At 48.6% G+C, this 19,769-nt stretch overlaps 1 protein-coding gene and 2 long non-coding RNA genes across 21 annotated transcripts in view; 2 read left to right on the top strand and 1 right to left on the bottom strand.

Annotated features, from left to right (window-relative positions):
- Positions 1 to 646: 646 nt before the first annotated feature.
- LOC148055823 (uncharacterized) lies at positions 647 to 5,748 on the top strand. Of its 2 annotated transcripts, XR_015704755.1 has the most exons (4): positions 647 to 865; positions 1,725 to 2,006; positions 4,023 to 5,376; positions 5,649 to 5,748. It is a non-coding gene; the product is annotated as an uncharacterized LOC148055823 (long non-coding RNA). The 2 variants fall into 2 exon arrangements; XR_015704754.1 differs by having other exon boundaries at positions 647 to 2,006.
- Positions 5,385 to 8,730, bottom strand: LOC148055824 (uncharacterized). 4 transcript variants are annotated; one of them, XR_015704750.1, is made up of 3 exons: positions 8,623 to 8,730; positions 5,627 to 8,012; positions 5,385 to 5,528 (listed from the first exon to the last, which is right to left on the bottom strand). It is a non-coding gene; the product is annotated as an uncharacterized LOC148055824 (long non-coding RNA). The 4 variants fall into 4 exon arrangements; XR_015704751.1 differs by lacking the exon at positions 5,385 to 5,528 and having other exon boundaries at positions 5,563 to 6,293; positions 7,306 to 8,012; positions 8,623 to 8,726; XR_015704749.1 differs by lacking the exon at positions 5,385 to 5,528 and having other exon boundaries at positions 5,563 to 6,293; positions 7,250 to 8,012; positions 8,623 to 8,726.
- Positions 8,731 to 8,780: 50 nt separating this feature from the next.
- CARS2 (cysteinyl-tRNA synthetase 2, mitochondrial) overlaps positions 8,781 to 19,769 on the top strand; it is a 40,898-nt gene continuing 29,909 nt past the window's right edge. For 12 of the 15 annotated variants that reach the window (XR_015704743.1, XR_015704742.1, XM_087757666.1 and 9 more), the window contains exons 1-6: positions 8,781 to 9,143; positions 9,254 to 9,304; positions 15,045 to 15,162; positions 17,845 to 17,916; positions 18,576 to 18,681; positions 19,393 to 19,476. Coding sequence is in view for 13 of the 15 variants with exons in the window: in XM_087757666.1 (XP_087613792.1) it covers positions 8,914 to 9,143; positions 9,254 to 9,304; positions 15,045 to 15,162; positions 17,845 to 17,916; positions 18,576 to 18,681; positions 19,393 to 19,476 (661 nt within the window). In the remaining 2 variants the exon portion in view is untranslated. Of the gene's footprint in view, positions 9,144 to 9,253; positions 9,305 to 15,044; positions 15,163 to 16,709; positions 17,025 to 17,844; positions 17,917 to 18,575; positions 18,682 to 19,392; positions 19,477 to 19,769 lie in introns of those variants that run through there. The other 3 variants (XM_087757670.1, XM_087757659.1, XM_087757669.1) reach the window with 3 other exon arrangements.

Genomic DNA, 19,769 nt, shown 5'->3' on the forward strand with positions numbered 1-19,769 from the left:
GCTCGCTCCCCCTCCCCCTCCCGGAACCGCGGCGGGGCGAGCGCTCCTCTGCATATTCATCGTCCCTCCTCCCCTTACTCACGTTTGGGGAGGGAAGGCGGTCGTAGCCGGGGGGTGGGCGGCGGGGTGCCGGCGTCGGGAGGGAGCCCCGCCGTTGGTTGGGCTGGGGGGGGGAAGGGGGAGGCAAGGCGGGGGCTCCGGTGAAGTTGGGAGGAGAGCGGCCGGCGGGGAGGCGGAGGGGAGAGCGCGGGGCCGGCGGGCCGCCGGAGCCTGCGAGCGGGGGGAAGTTGGGTGCTTTTGCGGTAGGGCACGGACTTTGGAGGAGTCTCTCGCCTTCCGCCAGCTGGCGGCGGAGGCCGCGCTCAGCCCAGACAGGAGCAGCTCCCAGGGCTTTCCTGGGAGAGGGGGGCACTGGGAACCATGCGACGCCACAGCGGTGCCGCCGCCGCCGCCACCCCGCTTTGGGGGCAGGGCTGCACCCGGCGCAGCGCCGGACACTGAGGAGAAACGCTGCCTCCCGCCTCCCTCCTCGGCGGGCAGCCGCATCAATCACCCCCGCGGCGGCTGACACCCCCCCCAGCCAATCACCTCTTCCCTCGTGTCCCGCCCCGCAGGGCCCTCCGCCAATCCTCGCCAGGCGGGAGGGCGGGCGCCGCGGTGACAAGGCTGCCCGGGATACCGGCCGCGGCAGAAGGGGGCGGTAACGCGGGGGGGAGGAGGCGGGCGGGCGCAGGCGCACTCGCCGCAGCGCCGGCAGAAAATGGAGCCGCCCGGGGCGGACGGGGCCCGACTACGCTTCCCAGCGGCTCCCGAGCGGTGCCGCATGCGCGCTGGCGGCCAGGCGGGATTGCCGTGGCGGGCGGCGGTGAGGGAAGGGTTAGCGGGTGTTATGGGAGCAGGGGGAGCGCCCCGGGAGCTGCGTTATGGAGCAGCCCGGCGGAGAGGGCTCCGAGCGCCTCCGGTCAGGAGGAGGGGAAGGGGCGGCCGCCACAGTTCGAGTTCTCCCAGCCAGGGTGGCCCGGGGGCCGCGAGGAAGGGCCCCGCTGTCGGTCACCCCTCCCGGAGCTGGGGCTCGCCGCGGGCAGCCTGCCTTTGTTTTCCCAAGCTGCTGCCCCGCCGCGGGCCGGCCGGTAACGCGCCGGTCTGGGGGGCGCGGGGAGCTCAGACCCTCCCTCCTCCCGGGGCTCCTCCGAGCCCCCCGGGCTGCCAAATCCATCCTTCCTTCCCCCCTTCCCCTTCCCGCGGCGGGGCAGGCGGCCCGGTCCCCCCGCGCCGCGCTCTCCCCCGGCGGCGGCGGGAGCGGGGCGGGCACTGAGGGGGGGCGGCCCGGCCCCGCCCCGGGACCCCGCGGGGCGGCCTCCGTCCCGGCGGGGGGAAGCGGCGTGGGCAGCGGCGGCCGTTGTGTCTCGGCCCTCGTCAGGAGATGCGCCGGCCCGTGCCTGACATCTCCTCTCGGGAAGCCCCCGGAGCCCGCAGGCACCCGGTCCCGCCAGCATCGGCGGGGTCGGGGAGCGAGGAGCGGGGAAGGCGGGCCTGGAAAACCTGCCCCGGCTCCAGCGAAGCAAAACAACGCGCGCTTTCTGCCTCTCGTATATTTTTTTTTTTTAAAAACGTCACTGGCAATCCCCTAATTTAGGGGAGACTGACTCATCGTTTCTAAACGCTCAGACTTGCTGGTACAGTCGTTGTTTATTGAGGCACTGATGTTCTGCTGCTTCTGGTAGGGAAAGAGGGAGCGACGGCCTGACTAAGGACCGCGGCATCTTAACCCCGTAGAAGTATTTCTGCTGCTGTCATCAACTTGGTGCCTGAGCGCCCAGCGCGGGGTTTTCAGGGGAGCACAGGCAGCTACTTACCGATCCCTCCAGTGGGAGCCAAGCACCGAAATAACTTCTCAGGAGCGGAGCTGATCTTCCATAGCATAGACTAAGCCCATTTTGAACTGACCCTGCCCCACTCCTCTGGGCAGATTTCAGAGGGCAGTTGCTCGTTTTCGGAAGATACCTGTAAGTTCTCCATTCTTTTCTTCCCCGCACTTTCTGTTTCCATGGGTTGCTGTGCTTGCTGATGCAAACCTTGAAAACCTGAGATCTTAAGTATGTAAATAATGATGAGTACTACAGCGTCTAGGCAACGCTCCAAGCCAGTGTTTCTGTACCTGCGTGCTCTGGTTTATGGTGGCATCAAGAGGGAGTTGTGTAATGGCAGCACTAGCCTGGGAACACCTATTCTAAATTGTTGGCACCGCCTCGGTAGTTACAGCCTGTTTCACCCTTGCCTTGAAGAAGCTGAGCCACTGTCAGCAATTAAAGGTAGTTAACAGTCCCCTGGCTAGTACAAGAACCCAAGCCAATAATTATGACTCAGTAGAGGCAAGACATCTGAAAAGAATTCATGAATCCCAAAAGGAGTCATTCTTGCAAAAAAGTTAACTACCATTCTAGACGCACAGTAGTATTACACATACAAATAAGAAATCGGTTTGTAAAAGTACCTGCTAATTTACTAAACAAGAACTTCTGTCCTCCTTCCTTATAGACCAAAAAAAAAAAAAAAATTGGAAAGGTACAGCTTCCAAGTGCAGTTGTGGCCTGCTAGGCTTTAGTAATTTGCCCAAAAGTATCGATAGGCTTGGATGCACTGAGGATAGAGTGCTTGGTATCATCTACCTCTTAAAAGTGCCATCTACTAGATCTTCCCCTGTTAGCCTCTCATACGTTGCCAGAAGAGTGACAGAAAAAACCATCATCGGAGTTTGCACAAGTCCTACAGAAGGGATGGGACTGAGCTCCCCTGGGAACGCATTTGGTATGCACTTTGAAGGTCCCCTTTCACAGTTCCCAAAGACGATTCTCGGTGCTTTGTGTAGTGCCGTTATCAAATATACCTGTCCCCAGAAATACCTATTCTCCGCACTCCCCTCTAGGCTCAGCAGCATGTTAGCCATCTTTTTAGGAAGCTGCCGGGGGGGGGGGGCGGGGATCAGGTATATGTGCACATCCCCAGGTTGGAAAGTTTTGGAAGGTGTGGAGCCGACACCCATTGCCCATCTCTGCTGCTTTTCCTCCTCCTCCTCCTCTGCTTTCTTTTTACTTTGGCCTCTTGCCTCTGAGCTGCAGCAGGTGAGAGATGGGAGATCTTGAATGGAGTTTCAGTTGTTCTTTTGTTATTAGGGGCCCGTTTCTTACTCTGGCGGAGCACTCACGAGTAGAAGCGTAGAGAATGATTGTCATGTGTCAGAGAGGAGAGACTTGTGGGCTTCGTTTTCTTCCTATTTTCTATACTTCACGGGAGGATCAAGTATCTAACTCTCCTCCTTCTGCTTCCAAGCCTCCTTGCTCTGATTATAAGAAATCTTTCCTGTTCGGAAACCCAAATCTCTGCGTTTTTCAGAAGCTTCTTGAGGCTGTTACCTTACTAGAGATCTAAATTCACAGCAGTGGGAACCAAGGGAACCTATAACCAGATTAACAACGCAGGCAACTACTGTGTAACATATATATTATCTATATACAATATTATTTAACATATACTTCATATAACATATAAATATTCCAGTAATTATGGTTATTCCATCTCATCAGCATAAAGTTCAGAATTCTTAATAGGAGGAACATAAAATCGCAAACCTTCAAACATGTTCCACAAATGCAGACACTGAATATATGAGGACAGCTGGTATAAGGAATTCTGGCTGCCTCCTTTCTCTTTCTCTGCCTTAGTTGAATATTGCTATATGAAATACTACATAATTACTACAGCTGTGCCTCTATTTATTAGAAAATACAGTGTCTTCTGATCATTAGTCATTATACTTTACAGGTACAGACAAATCATATGAGTTATTCCTTCTAACGAATTGCTGTTTTTCACCATTTAATATCTTAATCCCTCTCTTCTACAGTTATGTATGGGTTTTTTTTGCTTATTTGGCTATTTACTCTTTATGAGACTAAACTCATACTTACCTGGGTGATGATAGTAGAATTTTACAAGTCTACTCATTTTGCTTATGGTTGAAGGTTTCGAAACAAAACTGCCAAAGTTTAACATGCAAGATGAGCAGAGCTGAGGTTTGCAAGCGTGAAGACCAGCAGACAAGTCATAGTTCACGCTTTCATGCAATATGCGTTGTCTGCGCACTGGACAGTGTACACCATTTACAGATATTTCGGCCAGAAATACCTGTTCATGTCAGCAAACGATGTGGGATTAATGGATTCTAAAATCTGGAAAACAAATCTAGCTGAGTTGGTCCTTTTTCTGCTTTCCAGTAAAGGCTCAAGAACTTCACAAACTTCCCAAACGCTTACCTAACGTAAGCCTGCCATTCTAAACTTTTTTTTTTTTTTTAAGTCCTGCTTAAGAAAATGGGTATTTCACTGGATACAGCTCCTCATCTCTTCCTCTGCTTGCCCTGAGACTGTTGCACTCCCTGCCTCTTTTCATGTCTGTCTTCTGGCAGCTGCCATCTCTTTCTTGCACCTCCTGCACCTAGTGAGCTTAAACAGCGCTGGCATTAAAGGTGAGCGAAACATTCTGACTGGAACTAGTAAGTGTGCATCGCAGTACAAGGCCAAGGCAGAAGTTCATCTGAGTGGTGCCGATGCGGAGTCAGCACCGGTCGCGGGGAACTTATTCCACGGGCTCCACGGTTCCACAATGAGTTCAAGAGAGATGCACCTCAACAGTTGGAAACCACTGACCAAGACATCACTCCAACCCCTGGCTGAATTCATGCCAACCCTCAGGCTTGTTCCTGTAAACTGTGGTGCCTGACCCAAACACTTCTGACGAAAAACGGGCAGCATTTGTTAGAGCAGTTGATGGGTAGGTTGGCTGAACAATAGCAGACGGTGTTAAAGACTCAGGGTCCAGCCTGCTAGGCTTTTGATAAGAGCAGGAAAGCTAATTTTCTTCTTTATGTCCACCAACGGAAGTTCTTCTGCAGTTTTATTTCATTTCCCCAGAATCACTTTTGAGAACGTGCATCTCAAGATGATTGCTTTTTTATAAAACATACTCTTTGTGAATATTTGGGAGAATGGCCACTCAACATTTACAATATTTCTGAGTCAAGCATTTGTAATAAGCTTGAGGCAATTTTTATTCTCCTTTTAAAAATTAAATGAGATTCTTAGGCAAACTGATACGCCCCTAAGTTTTGTAAAAATAAAAGGACTATAAAAGCTAAGTCAAAATGTGTGTTATTACACCAGTACAGAGTGCTATGAGAAATTCAGTCCACTGCAGTGGATTTAGCTCATCTTAGCTTTTGGTTTGTAGTTTGTACTTACAACCTTTTTCTGCCTTATTTTCTCAGGGTCAGCTTCCCTGCCAGGTTCCTGAACTAGAACCTGACAAGAAGGGCAACAGGTACTGGAAACGTGCTCTTGACAGGCTGCATTTGTTGTGTTTTCTCCTCTGTCAACAATTCTAAGATGGTGTGGTTTAATTTTTTTCGAAGAAAAATGCAGCACCTTTAGCAATAGGGGGAAAACTGTAAAACCTTACAAAGCGTCTATCTCCTAATAAAAAATAGAAAGGAAAAATGAATTTTTAGCTTAATTTTTCTTTATTTACTTATGATACAAAACATGCTCCGGGATTTGCCCACTGATCTTACCTCTTGGGGACAACTCTCATAGGTAGTCCTGGTCTGAATACCTGGGACTGGCAACTGGAAAATACACGAGGAGCCAGGTGAACCAGAACCCCCAAAGGTCCTCCCTGCCCACCACAGGAGTTTTGCAGAGCTGCAAACACGGCTGTGCTTCTACCGGATTTTCCCTTTCGATCAAGCCTGGAAGGTAAACGTTGTCTTCTTGCATATGCAGATAAAGGAACAGAAAATATGTAAACCCATTCTAAGGCATTCAGGAGTCACCTCTTTACCTTAGAGTTTCGGTTTTTATTTAAAAAAAGGAAGTTTTAGCCTTAACGGCTCCTAAGAAGTATGTGAGATGACCTAACAATATTAAATACGTGGGCGACCCCTTGAAACAACAGTTTACCTGAAGCTGAGACAGACGCACCTCAGCGGGATTTTGACTTAAGAGACGTACCGCTCTGCAGACCGCATCCCCTGCCAGCTCTTCAGCAGAAAATACAGAAGTCACGGGAGCAGAGCAGGCCCAGGCCTGGTATCGATTGGGTATACCCTGGCAACCTCCAAAGGCGTCTTCTGCTCCAGCTGGAAGCAAAGATGAGCTGCCCGACGGAGGCAGAAAATCCTTTGCCGCTGTTCTGCCTCTCTGGTAGTCAAGTATGGTCTCGTTCCACATGTCGCAAGCCTGGAGTAACGGTATCGGGAAGGGAGGTAGTTAAAGTTGGCATAAGTAGAGGTGTACTTACAGCCACAGACTGACTGTTTCTGAGAATGTCTGTTCGTATTCTTAAAATGCATAATTTATGGTTCTAATCCATCAGGATTAGTAATGCTTTTCACTTTAAACTGTATTCTTTTAGTACTTCAGTGGGTGTAGAATACTTTCCGTTGTTCCACTGAATTTATTCTACTGCATTAAAACAAATCTAAAGCGTGAATGATGTTAACTGTTTATTTCAGGCATTTAATAATAACTGTGGCCTTTCCTACTCTCAGAAAAATAATGTTTTATAGCAGGACATAGAGGTTTCTGGGCTAAATGCTAAAAGCCAGTCTAGATAGCACAGACACTAAGCCTTCTGAAACCACCGGGGAAAGAAAAAGCCCTTGCAGCATTCTTCTGATCTGTTGGCAGTTTCATCCGTGATAGCTAAACCTGGAATTAAGACTAAAAAACATCCATTGTTATACTTAGTATTGATTTGGACTCTGTCAAAGTGCTTGGCACCGTACGGAACAAAGAAGATGACAGAGTTAATGACAGCTCTTAACAGGACGTGTGTTGAACGGCAAAGACATCAAAACCGGCTCACTATGGAAACTGAAATAATTGGAAGCTTCCTGAGAAACATATAAAGCAAACATTTACAAAGGTTATTGGATGGTATCTTCAGCTTCATCCTAGCTAGTCTCAAATTAGCAAGCCCATAAAATAGCTTTCTTACTTGATCAAAAAGTTAAGATTGTTAAATGAAAAAGACTGTGGAAAGTGCACATTCAGAAATAAAGGAAACCTTGTCACTGGCAGGGCTTTCTATCTGATGCTTCATTTTAGAGAGTAAGACGTAGACCACAACCTATTATTATGTAAAAGCAATGATTTTAAATGATCATATTACATATGAGAAAAATCTACCAAACCTGTCCCTGGCAGACAGAAGAGGAAACAATACAAGGACTTCTGTGAGGCGGCTCACCACAGGCAGAGCTATTCCGGGCAGCGTCCGACCAAGGAAGGGTGCAGTATTACCTTCCTCCAGAGGCCAACGAGAGGCTTTACGAGAGGCTTTAGCAGGTGAGTAACGCAGTGGTTGGGGGTCGGGGAGGCCTGAAAAGGCTCCACTCTGAACAGCCTGCTTAGAGGCTCCTACAGAGAAAGATGGTCGGCAGCACGCGCTGGAACCGATGGTTCACCCTCTTCTCGTACAAGAGCAAGGGCAGCCGCAACTGGAACTAACAGGCCTCAACTTCAACACGTGCCAAGAGGATGCTTCCTAAAAATGGGAGCAGACCTGCGGTACTCCTTGCCAAAGGCTGGAGCTGATGTGGGTTCACAGAGGCCAGGGAATTTAATGGTGGAGCAATCTATGGAGGGAGGGTAAAAAAAATGGGGTGGGGAAAAAAAAACCCAAACCAACAACCCCAAAGCATTCAGCTGCGGAAATCATCTGGTCGCAAGCTGGAAGAGTAGCAGGGAAAATATCATATGTGCTTGTAGAGTTCTCACTTGTTTCCTTGGTACCTGCTCACAGTTACTTTTGGAAACAAGATGCTAGTTAAAGCAGACTTTTGGCACCCTCACGTCTGTTCCGTTGTACTGTTATTCGCTCTACTTAAGTAGCTCATAATTTCCAAAGCGGATCAAGGCACTGCGGCCAGTTAAGCTCCGTTTCCTTGGTACGCTCTGAAAGAAAGAAAAAACATCTGCAATGAGATGAGAGAAGCATCACCAGAAAACACACGTCCTTCGCGTGTCCCGGGGCTGGAAAGGAGGCAGACCCGGGCAATCGGCCGGCCCAGGGCGCAGGGCGCCTCGCTGCGCGCCTGGCAGCGGCCCGTGTCGTTTCTGAAAACACCCAGGTCGGGCAGGGCTCCGCACAGGTACGTGGGGGTAAGAGGGGCGCAGAAGCGTTTTTTGAGGCTCTGATTTATGAAGTCCAGCTCGGGAACGTCACACCACGCTTTTCGTTCAGGGGCTAGCAGGCTGCCTGCCGTTCCCCTGACCTGCAAGGCACCATAAAAGAGATTTGACCAAATCGACCTGACGCAGCAGAGACAGTTTCCTTAAATCACCACGTATTTCCTACGGACGCCCCCACTAAAATCCCGGCGAGGAAGAAGCGGCGCGCTGGCGCAGTTCCGCCGAAGCAGCAGGCGGGGCACGCGCCGTTTCTGTCCAGCTCCCGCGGGGCACGGGGCCGCCGGCCCGAGCCCGCACCGAGCGGAGCCGGACGCCGCAGCCCCGGCCCCGCACCCCGCGGCTCCCCAGCCGCTCCCCAGCCCGCCGGACTCACCGCGGGGCCGCTCCTCGGAACGCCCGGGCCGGGCCGGGCCGCGACCGCAGAGGCGACCCCGCGCCCCGGCAGGAGGCGGCAGCGGCGGCGGCCCGGCCGCGCCCCCTGCCCGCAGGCCCCGCCTCTTCCTGCCGCTCCGGCTGTAGCTACCCCCGCTCGCCTGCTGTTTCCCGGCACAGGCGGCGCGGGTGTCGAGGCGACAGGCGCGGCGGGTTGTGCCCGCTCCCCTCGCCCCCTCCCCGCGGAGAGGCGGAGCCGCCGGCTGCCCGCCCACGGCCGCGGGCTGTGGCCATGCTGCGCGGAGCGGTGGCGGCGGTGGCCCGGCGGTGCGGCCCCGGCCCCGGCCCCGGCCCCGGCCCGGGCCCCGGCGGGGGGCAGGCGGCGGCGCGGCGGCGTTGCAGCGCGGCGCGGCGGCGGGAGTGGGTGCCGCCGGCGGGGCGGGCCAGCGGGATCGTGGCCTACAACAGCCGGAGCCGGAGCAAGGAGCCGCTCGTACTGGCCACGGAAGGAGCGGCGACCTGGTAGCGCCCTGCGGCGGGCGGGAGCGGGGGCTGCCGGGGGGCCGGGCCGCGGGGCCGCGCCCGCCGGCCGCGGCGGGGCTGACGGGTGCGGTTTGCTCCTCTCTGCGCAGGTACAGCTGCGGGCCGACGGTGTACGACCGGGCGCACCTCGGGCACGCCTGGTGAGTGAGGGGCGGCGGGGGGACGTCCCGTCCCGTCCCGTCCTGCGCGGGCGCGGCGGTGGCGGGCAGCGTGCGTCCGGCCCGGTGGCGGGCCCCGCGGGGAGCCGGTGGCGGGCCCCTGCAAAGGGCAGAACCCTGTTGGGGTTCCCCCCCGCCCCGGCCGGGGGAGGCGCGGTGGGGGCTGCTGGGGCAGCTCGTCCGGAAGGAGACGTTGTGGGGTGACAGGCGCTGAGAACACGCACTTCTCTGGCTGGGCAGGGTGGGTTATTTCGCATCATACCGGGTATTGTGGGTATTTCGCATCATACCGGGTATTGTGGGTATTTCGCATCATACCGGCATAACCCGACCGCTTCTGCAGAGGGGTTGGGGTCCCGGAGCAGAGCCTCTTGTCTGTGCGAAATGATGGTTCTGCCTCGAAGTGAGTTCGGACGCTGTGTCAGCAGCAAGGAGAAGCTGTTCCGGACTGACTATTAAAAAGATACTTCTCAGGTTAAGAGATAAAAGTATCTGTTCTTAAATGTCAGAAAGCCCAGGCAGCTTAAAGGCCTTTCTGCATGGTAACAATTCAGTGGCGTACTGTGTTTTAAAAACAAAAAAACCAACCAAAAAACCAGCACTGCATTTTTTCCATAAGTCATTTGGATAATTACAATAATAAACCAGCTGCATTATAAGTAATTCAGAAAAAATACTTTAAATACACCAGAGAAGGTTGCTGCCAGTTGTTCTAAGATGCACCTGCTGGGAAGACATGCAGGGTGCCTGCAGGTGCCTGTGAAGCTGAGGGGAGTTGCAGCAGCTCAGCTGCTCTTGGGCTCTTGTCTCCTAATTCTTAAAAGAACAAGATGCACTGGGCTCCGTGGAAGAGCAGGGGTTTCTCAGGTAATTGCCATCCGCGTGGAGATCAGACGCTGTGTATTTGAGTAGTTCCCTTTTAATGTAGGGCATTTCACAGCCTCTGGTCTCATCTCAACTTCATTCAGGAGCTTGTGTTGAATTTTGCTCAATGTTGAGCTGTCGCAGTACTGCACAACTGCTCCTTCTTTCTGTAAAAGGGAAGTTTTAGAATACCAGTCATGTACAAATACTGTTGGCAACATCTCCTTAAACGCTGCTGTACTCTTGTGTGTATGTGGTAGTGTCTTTTTTCTCCTTGCTTTTGTCCAGTCTTAGCAGAAAACTAACCTAGCTCTTTACTGGTGATCTAAAAATCAAGAAAACGGTATCTTGAGTTATGTTGTTTGTACTTAGTACCTTCAGGAGAACTTTAAAAAAAAAAATCATGGCAATTTGTGTATTTAAATCTACAGTTAGTGTAATACAGGCTATGTTACAGTTTAGCTTGAAATAATTACAATTTAAAATCATCACTTGAGAGCAACTGTATAAAAAGATGCTAATAAATTTTTTCTTCATCACTCAGTCGAGGTTCTCTAGAATGGTAGGGCCTGTCTTCCCCAACCTGGCGTAACAGGGGAGGGAATCGCAGAAGTGCTCCCGTCCTAAGGGATATAGCTGATATAGAGCACAATATTTATTGAGGTGGAGAATTTCACCTTTTGGTCTTGCAGCTCTGTGTGGCTTTTGAATGTCTGTTTTTTGGCAGTGAGTCTCCTTGTTCTCCTGCCTTCAGTCCCTTTTGATTAAAGGAGGGAGTAGGAAGGCCTTGTGTGCTCTGCCTGTTCTCTTATCCATCTCTTATCCTGTGTCTAAACTAACAACTTCAAGCTTTCCTGATAGTGGAGGCTTGCCATCCATCTGTGCCACCTGGGTTTGACCTCTTCACTTGCTGATTTAAGAAAGAATATAGTTAGGGCCGAATATTGCTTTTGGAGTGGTGTATCATGCAGATAAGCAGCCCCTTAGTGCCTTCACGCGTTGTTCCTCTAGCGCTGTTGTGCGGCAAGATGCCTGCGCTGAAGACCTTCCTCTCTCTTTTCTGATCGGTTGAACCCTCCCGCGTGTGAGGAGTCGGCTGTTCCTTCCCAGTGTCTGTGGTCTTGCACGTGTCAGTGTTGACATCCTGTTGCTCAGCTGATTCGTTCAGGATGGTGGAGCGCTCTTGATTTTACACTAAAAAAAAAAAAAAAGTTGATTCCCCCCCCCCCCCCCCCGGTAGCTAGGTCCAACTGTAGAGTTTTGGTAGGCACAGCTGAAATGCATGCTGCTGATGGGGGTCTACAGGCCAGGAGATGCACTGGGAAAGAGCGTGAAGTCAAATGGAGTGATGGCTGTTGCTACCCTGCCTCTCTTGTAAAATACTCTTGTTTTGCTGTACCCTTGCAATGTGTTATCCTATCACTAGAATGCCTTTTTTCCCCTCCTTCTTACGTTTGACTTGTGGCAAGCACAACAAACGTGGCAGGTAATAATGCAGAAACGAATAACGGAAATGAGCTTGAGATCCTTGAGAAGAATTTGAAAATAATGGCATAATTATTTTTCTCCTCTCCTCTTTCCCCTCCAGAAGGATTTCTTATTTCTCTAAATAATCCAGCTTTCTGTAGTATGTTGTACTTCCAGTCTTCGAAACAGGTGCTCTTATTCTTCAATACAACAACCAACACTCATTCTATATACAGAAAAAAATCAGACGGGCAGATAATGCCATCTTTTCCCTCTGTTCTGAGACTGGCCTTGATTGTGCTAGTGTGAGCTGCAGCCTGGTTGGCATCCAGGTTCCTGGCTGAATGCTTGGAAATCAGAGTAAAACCAAGCACGAGAGGAGATTTCATTCAGTCCCTTGTGCCTGCTCTGCCACCCCCCTGATTTTGACTGTCTGTTTGTTTTCTTTTCAGTCCTGAAGTGGTAAGGACCCTGCTTTCTGAGGTGTCAGGAGATCTCCTCTGGCTCTTGCAGTGTTTCTTCCATCAATTCAGTTGGAAGATCAGAGGAGAGGGAAGAGTGTGAAATTTGTGTCTGCTCTGGGAACCGTGACTGCAGGGCTGTTAAATCTAATATCAAGCTTTTGATGCTGGCACTGTTCCTCTGAACAGGGTCCAAAGACAAATTTAATATTCTTATGGAATCGTGTCACCACATTAGATGAACCTTACTCTCAGTGAGCTGGTATTCATTAAAACCTATCTCCCTGGCAGCAAGGCTTTTTCAACACGGGCATAGTGCACACAACAACAACAACAAAAAGTATTTTTCTTCATCAAGATATTACACATCCATAAATCTGAAACTTAGTGCCACCTGGTCCCTGCAGCTAAGGGGAAGGGTGCAAACCCGTTTCCAGTATTTGCTCACACTTTGCTCTGACAGCCACGGGAGTCGCAATTTGTGCGGTGCTGCAGGTGAAATGGGAACCTGTAGGTCTGTGAGTCTCCTTTCGGGCTCTGTTTTCTCCAAAGCCAGCGCAGGCTGAGGATTCCACCTGAATGCCCACAAGTCCACGGGGCCAGATGGGATCCACCCGAGGATACCGAGGGAGCCGGCAGAGAAGCTTGCCCAGTCACTTTCCATCATTTTTCAGCAGTCCTGATCAACCGGGGAGGTCCCAGATGACTGGAAGCTAGCAAATGTGATGCCCTTCTACAAGAAGGGTCGAAGGAGGATCCGGGGAACTACAGGCCTGTCAGCCTGACCTTGGTGCTGGGAAAGGTCATGGAGCAGATCATCTTGAGTGCCATTACGCGGCACATGCGGGACAACCCGGGGATCAGGCCCAGCCAGCATGGGTTTATGAAAGGGAGGTCCTGCTTCACTAACCTGGTCTCATTCTATGACAAGGTGACCCGCTTAGTGGATGAGGGGAAGGCTGTGGATGTTGTCTACTTGGACTTTAGTGAGGCCTTTGACACTGTCTCCCACAGCATTCTCCTGGAGAAGCTGGCTGCTCATGGCTTGGATAAGTGCACTCTGCGCTGGGTTAAAAACTGGCTGGACGGCCGAGCCCAGAGAGTGGTGGTGAATGGAGTCAAATCCAGCTGGCAGCCGGTCACAAGTGGTGTTCCCCAGGGCTCAGTACTGGGGCCAGTCCTGTTCAATATCTTTATTGATGATCTGGATGAGGGGATTGAGTGCACCCTCAGTAAGTTTGCAGATGACACCAAGTTGGGTGGAAGTGTCGATCTGCTGGAGGGTAGGAAGGCCCTACAGAGGGACCTGGAGAGGCTGGGTCGTTGGGCTGAGGCCGGTTGTATGAGGTTTAACAAGGCCAAGTGCTGGGTCCTGCACCTGGGTCACAACAACCCCATGCAACGCTACAGGCTTGGGGAGGAGTGGCTGGAGAGCTGCCTGGTGGAAAAGGACCTGGGGGTATTGGTTGACAGCCGCCTGAACATGAGCCAGCAGTGTGCCCAGGTGGCCAAGAAGGCCAATGGCATCCTGGCCTGTATCAGGAATAGTGTGGCCAGCAGGAGCAGGGAGGTGATAGTGCCCCTGTGGTCGGCACTGGTGAGGCCGCACCTCGAGTACTGTGTTCAGTTTTGGGCCCCTCACTACAAGAAGGCCATCGAGGTGCTGGAGCGTGTCCAGAGAAGGGCAACGAAGTTGGTGAAGGGTCTGGAGCACAAGTCTTATGAGGAGCGGCTGAGGGAGCTGGGGTTGTTTAGCCTGGAGAAGTGGAGGCTGAGGGGAGACCTTATTGCTCTCTGCAACTGCCTGAAAGGAGGTTGTAGCGAGGTGGGGGTCGGTCTCTTCTCTCAAGCAACAAGGGATAGGACGAGAGGAAAGGGCCTCAAGCTGCGCCAGGGGAAGTTTAGATTGGATATTAGGAAAAACTTCTTCACCGAAAGGGTAGTCAGGCACTGGAACAGGCTGCCCAGGGAAGTGGTTGAGTCTCCATCCCTGGGGGCATTTAAAAGATGGGCAGACGTGGTGCTTGAGGACATGGTTTAGTGGTGGACTTGGCAGTGATAGGTTAATGGTTGGACTCGATCTTAAAGGTCTTTTCCAACCTCAACGATTCTATGATTCTCATCACCTTGCAGGGCAGACCCAGAGCCCTTCACCTTCTAATATCTCACCTAATGTTTGGGTTTTACTCAGTCAAAGCGTGTTTTGAGAATTACAAGTGGAGAGTCTGAGAGCGGCAGAAGGGGCTGCCGCAGCCCTGTACGGCTTGTAGGTACATCAGTCTATGAGCATTAAATACTCTGTTTTGTGATAAAGACCCTGAATAATTTTGAGAATTTATTCTCGAGTGTAAATAAAACAAAATAACCCACAGAGTAGCTCTTTGCTATCAGAAAAGATATGTGGTGGTGAGTGAATGAAATAGTTTATTGGTGGCTGGTAGCTGTAGTTGTTACTCAACCCTAAGCAAAGTTCATTTGAACCCTGTTTTATTTCTCCCTGTTCTTCTGCTACGTGGCTTTTGAAAACCTGTTAGAATATACAAAGCCTGAGGGCTGTATTTCAAGAATATCTGATCTGTGTGTCTTTGTACTGTTTGCTTTGAGAGAGTCTCCTGGCTCACGCGTAGTTTCCAATGCACTTCAGTGCTTGAATAAAGAGATGCAACAAAAGAAAACACTCAGAAAATTTGATGTAATGTGTCACTAATGCCAGAAGAGGGTAGGCCAGTTCAAGGGAAATTTGTTTGACTTTTGTGCAGGTGGTAACTGGTTTTGGAAAAGCACTTTATGATGTACTGAAGACCTTTTCATTGCAAGTGTTGGGGTATTTAGATTGTCCCTGTGGCTGTTAGTGCTGTTGGGGTTTGTTTGTTTGTTTAAGTTTATTCTTACTACTGCATGTTTAAAATCTCATGTTTTTTCTCTTCCAGCTCCTATGTTAGGTTTGATATAATTCGAAGGATAATGACTAGGTTTTTTGGAATTGAAGTTATCATGGTGATGGGGATCACAGACATAGATGACAAGATAATAAAAAGAGCCAACGAGGTAGGTGTTTGCTGCAGTCTTTGACCCAAACTTTTGCTATTTTCTACAGCTGTTAACGTAGGAAAACTAACCTGGGTTTGGGTTTTTTGTCGAGTTTCATTTGTTTTAATTAGTAGATAATAAATGTTGAGATTTCTGGTCCCCTAGCATGGCTGTAATGGGGCTGGGAGTCCGGAGGGCTGGGAGTTGAGAGCTGCGTGGAGGTAAATGGGTGCAGAGTTGTGTGAGGGGGGGAGGCAGGGAGAGCTGCCTTACAGCACCCCCGGCCGGCATCCTCCTGCTCTCACCTCCTCCCTGGGAGGCCGGTGGGCAACAAAAAGCCAGGGTGAATCCTCAGCACAATTGGAAAGTATTGTATTCCAAAAGCAACCCAAAACTTAGCAGCCAGTAGGCTTTCTGGCTGTGTTCTGGAGAAGCGTTGTGTGCTGTTGATGATTAAAGGTAGTATATATAGCATTACCACATGCGAGGCTGAGAGTGGTTCCTGAAAGGTGCTGAGCACCATCTAGCTGCAACATCAGTGCCTTGGAAAGCTTCACCAGTCTTGTCCGAGTTGGTTACCTGCATGAAAGTTGACATTGTGTGTAGGGGTAAGTCTTGACAAGACTGGGGCTATAAGTGGTTCTCAGTTGGATTTTAATCAGATCTTTTTTACCAGCTGAGCTTGGTGAATGATTATTCCGATTATTTTCCTTTTTTTTTTTTCTTTTTTTGAAATGCTTTTTGGACCCTGAAATGCTAAGAATATATTCTGTGTTCTGCGTTTTGAATTTTTTGTTTCGTTCTGTTTTTAGAATCTGTAACTCATGTCGTCTGGATCATAGATGAATGTGTTGGATCAAATTGCAGCTGTGAGCTTTAAGCTAATTTCTTGGAGCCAGAGAATTTGACAGCTGTCACTTTTATTTAATCTTTAAGTAAACAGTTACTATTGCAGTTAAATATAGGGCACTGCATTCAAATGAATACTAGCATGCTGCTCCTGTGGAAATACATGTGTGTTCCCTTAGTCCATTTACTTGCAGTTTTCTAAGGCAGTAGGCCATCTTTAAACTAACAAACAAACAAAACCCAAAAAACCCCAGGCATTTTAAATCTATATGTGTGCATTTTAAAATTTTTCCTTGTTGTCAGAACATTATGGAGAATTTCTGTTTGAGGAGGGGGAAATGACATGATGTTTTAAAAGAATTAATGTTCATTTACTGCATTCTTTGGTTCTGTGAAGTAATCTTTTCATGGCTTTTTTTGTGACTTTTTGAAATGCCTGCTCTGCTCTGCATGTTCTGTTTGGATCAGGCTACCTCAGTAGCCTGATTTTGTTTTTGCAACCTCTGTACCTGAAGCATTACAGTGGTAGGATCAACATGTCTAAGCTTGTTCTCCATCCTTTGGTGGGATTCATCTAGAGGAAACCTGAAATTTGGGCATCTGGTCTACGATGAGCGTGCTGCATGCCCTCAGTGGTCCTTTGAGAGAGAGATGGGTCTCTCTGTGTTTTGAACATCTGTCTGGACAGGAGGAATTTCCCCATCTTCTTCCTATAGGCACCCTTGTCTCTCTGTTGACTGAAGAAGCAGCTGAGCTGTCTAAGGAGATGAGTCCTGTCCCTGGGGTCTGGAAGAACACTCTCTCTGGTCTGTAGGCAGAAACGTGCCTTCTCAGTGCTGAGCATCTTCCTTGTTTCATTGCTGGATGAGCATCTGATCTGTCTTCACCAGAACTCCTGCCTTGTCCAGGAGCTTGTCCGAATAGTGGTAACCACCTGTGCTCCGAAAATCAGACCCCTTAAAGATGCTCCAGTAATGAATTGGAAGTGCTGAAACTGGATTTATTTATTCTGCAAGCTGGAGAGACTGATGGTATGTTGTCTTCTCCCCAGTAGGCTCTCCTCAGAGAAGATGTAAAAGCTTGCATTTGAAACACTTTGATATCATGCTTTTGCTTGCCAGGGCAGGTTTTGCTGTCATGAAGCTTTCAAGCCCTGGCCTCTTCTGAATATTTGAGAACGAGTATCTTGTCATGTGCAAGTTGTCTCTTTCTTTTCTGGTTGCACTTTCTCATTCCTTCTGCGATGATCCCTATTCCTGTCTGTCACCCTGTGAATGAGAAATGAGGAGAAGGTACTTGAGAAGTGCCGCACTTGGCAAAGCATGGGACTGACTTTCAGTTCATTTCCCCTGATTGTATGGAGATCTATGAGTAACCATGATCAGCTGAAATAGCTTATTTTTCTTAATCACTGAAAATTAATATCCTGTCTCATCCTGCAAGTCTCTGATCTGTCTTTCTGACATGTAGGTGGTATTGGTGTCCCCTGCCAATAAGCTGAATGAATTTCATGTCCCGTGTACTGTCGTATATCTTGTCACTGGAAGTGGAAGACCCTCTCAAGAGGAAAATAACAAGGGAGGGAAGGAGTTTGTTATTTTAATATTTGGTTGCTTTCTCTTGAAAGATATGTATTAATATTTTGGTAATTCAGAAGCATAAATGAAATACTATTAAGTTATTTATAACTTGCATCTCTTCCCCATGAATGTTGGATTAATAGCCTTTCTGACTCTACCTTGGGGGCTTGTTAAGTCTTCCAATTAGCTAATAACTGTCTGATAAAAGATTGCAATATTTTATATTATTACTTTGATTTATGATTTACTAATCTGCTTCTCTCTTTTTCAGATGAATATATCGCCGGTAGCTCTTGCTCGTATTTATGAAGAAGACTTTAAACAAGATATGGCTGCCTTAAAGGTACGGATACTTGAGCTTCTAAACTTAAGAGTATTTTAAAGCAACTATTTTGGTAAGGAATCTGATTTTGACAGTTTGATCTGAAAAACTAAATTGATTGCTTGTGTCACACTGTTGTTTGGAAACTGAGTACTGATTTACTTTTTCATTCTTCTGGGAAGATATTGCACACCTTTTGAGTAAGGAAGCGGGGGGAGAAGCAAACCCTAGATTTGGAATGAAGTTAAATTTCTTTAGGAACACAGATTTTTCCTTTTTTTTTTTTTTTTTTTTTTTAACCATGCAGTAGAGCCTTGGTTCACAGAAAATACATATTTACTATAATGCAGAAATAGCCTGATCTAAAGCATATGAAACATCAGATATTCTTTCATCAACTTCAGGTGTCATTGCTTCTTGTCCAGAATACTTGTCAGAAGCAGGGAGTAAGGCACTGGGAAAAATGAGTGGATTTCTTACCACCCCTCAAATTTTGTTTTTTTGTGGTGTGTATTATCTTAAATGCCGATTATGACCTTTTTATGACACTTGCAACTTTTTTTTTTTTGAAAGATAAATTTGAGGAGAATGTTCTTTAAAATTTGTTTCTTAGAGTGAAGGGACTTGTCAGCAGTGTGTTTCATACAGGCTAATGAGATGTTACTCTTTCTTTGTTTAAGGTCCTTCCTCCTACAGTATATATGAGAGTGACTGACAATATTCCTCAGATAATTTCTTTTATAAAAACAATAATTGCTAGTGGACAAGCTTACGCAACCTCGCAAGGTAAGACTTATAGCAAGGCACCTCCTTGTTCAGCACACGTACAGGAAATCAGTGCTCGTAGTAATCCTGTGTTGGGATCAGATGAGATACCCTGTGCCAGGCTTTCCTTCTGTTGATTAACAGACAAGGTGTGAGCAACTCGTTTGCAATGACATGAGTGGGCAGAACAACTATTACTCAATTTCTAAGTTAAATGTAGCTCATTACTTAATGTAATTGTTTACTGTAATGAACTGAGCTAACTAAGCTCCTGTGGTAAAGTCCTGGCCTGGCTTCTACAAGAGAGTTGGGGGAACTCTTAGCTCTAAACAGGAGGTGCTGTAAAAGATGTGCCTGCAAAGCACAATGTGTGGATCTTTTTTTAGCGGAGCTGACGGTTGTAGAAGCATTCGAGTGCATTATAACTGGAGTAGCAGTAGGCTACATTTCAGTCAGAGAGGGGATTGTTGATTGTGCATGGGCAGGGAAGAACCTTGGGAGATCTCCAGAATACAAAGTTATCCTATGTGCAGAATGAGCGCATGCAGTGAGGTTACTGAAAAGCTGGTAATGTGAAAACGTGCTGCTACTTTTGCAGTATTTCTGAATTTATAAATCAGAAATTCAAATGGGAGTTGAAGGGCGTTTTGTTTTGCTTGCGGGGAAATGTTCCCTCTTCATCGTGAATGTGTCCCATCTTTGCTATAAAACTAAACGTTTCTTTTCTATTAGGCAATGTTTATTTTGATGTTAAGTCTTGGGGAAAAAGATACGGAGTATTAACTACTATTTATCCTGATACTCAAGATGAAGCAGGTATGTTCATGACACCAACTTGTTTGTATTAATGCATTGTCTGAACTCGTGATGTATCTATGCATAAACCTTCGTTCAACAGTCTGAAACAGCTTTCTAACCTGTTGTGTATAACCAGCTTTTTGGTTGATTAAGACCTCATTTTTTTTTTCTTTTTTAATTATTTATTGAGGCACTCACTATTGCCAGTGCGAGAGGAAACTTGGTGGTCTCTTTTCATACTTGGTTCTCTTTATACCTTTCTTCTGGTACCCTAGAACAATTAAGATTCTTCATTTTATTTAAATACTTGG

The sequence above is a fragment of the Nipponia nippon genome, unplaced genomic scaffold (assembly GCF_047370975.1).
Source record: "Nipponia nippon isolate SJK-2023a ecotype South Korea unplaced genomic scaffold, ASM4737097v1 scaffold_2, whole genome shotgun sequence".
Taxonomy (NCBI): domain Eukaryota; kingdom Metazoa; phylum Chordata; class Aves; order Pelecaniformes; family Threskiornithidae; genus Nipponia; species Nipponia nippon.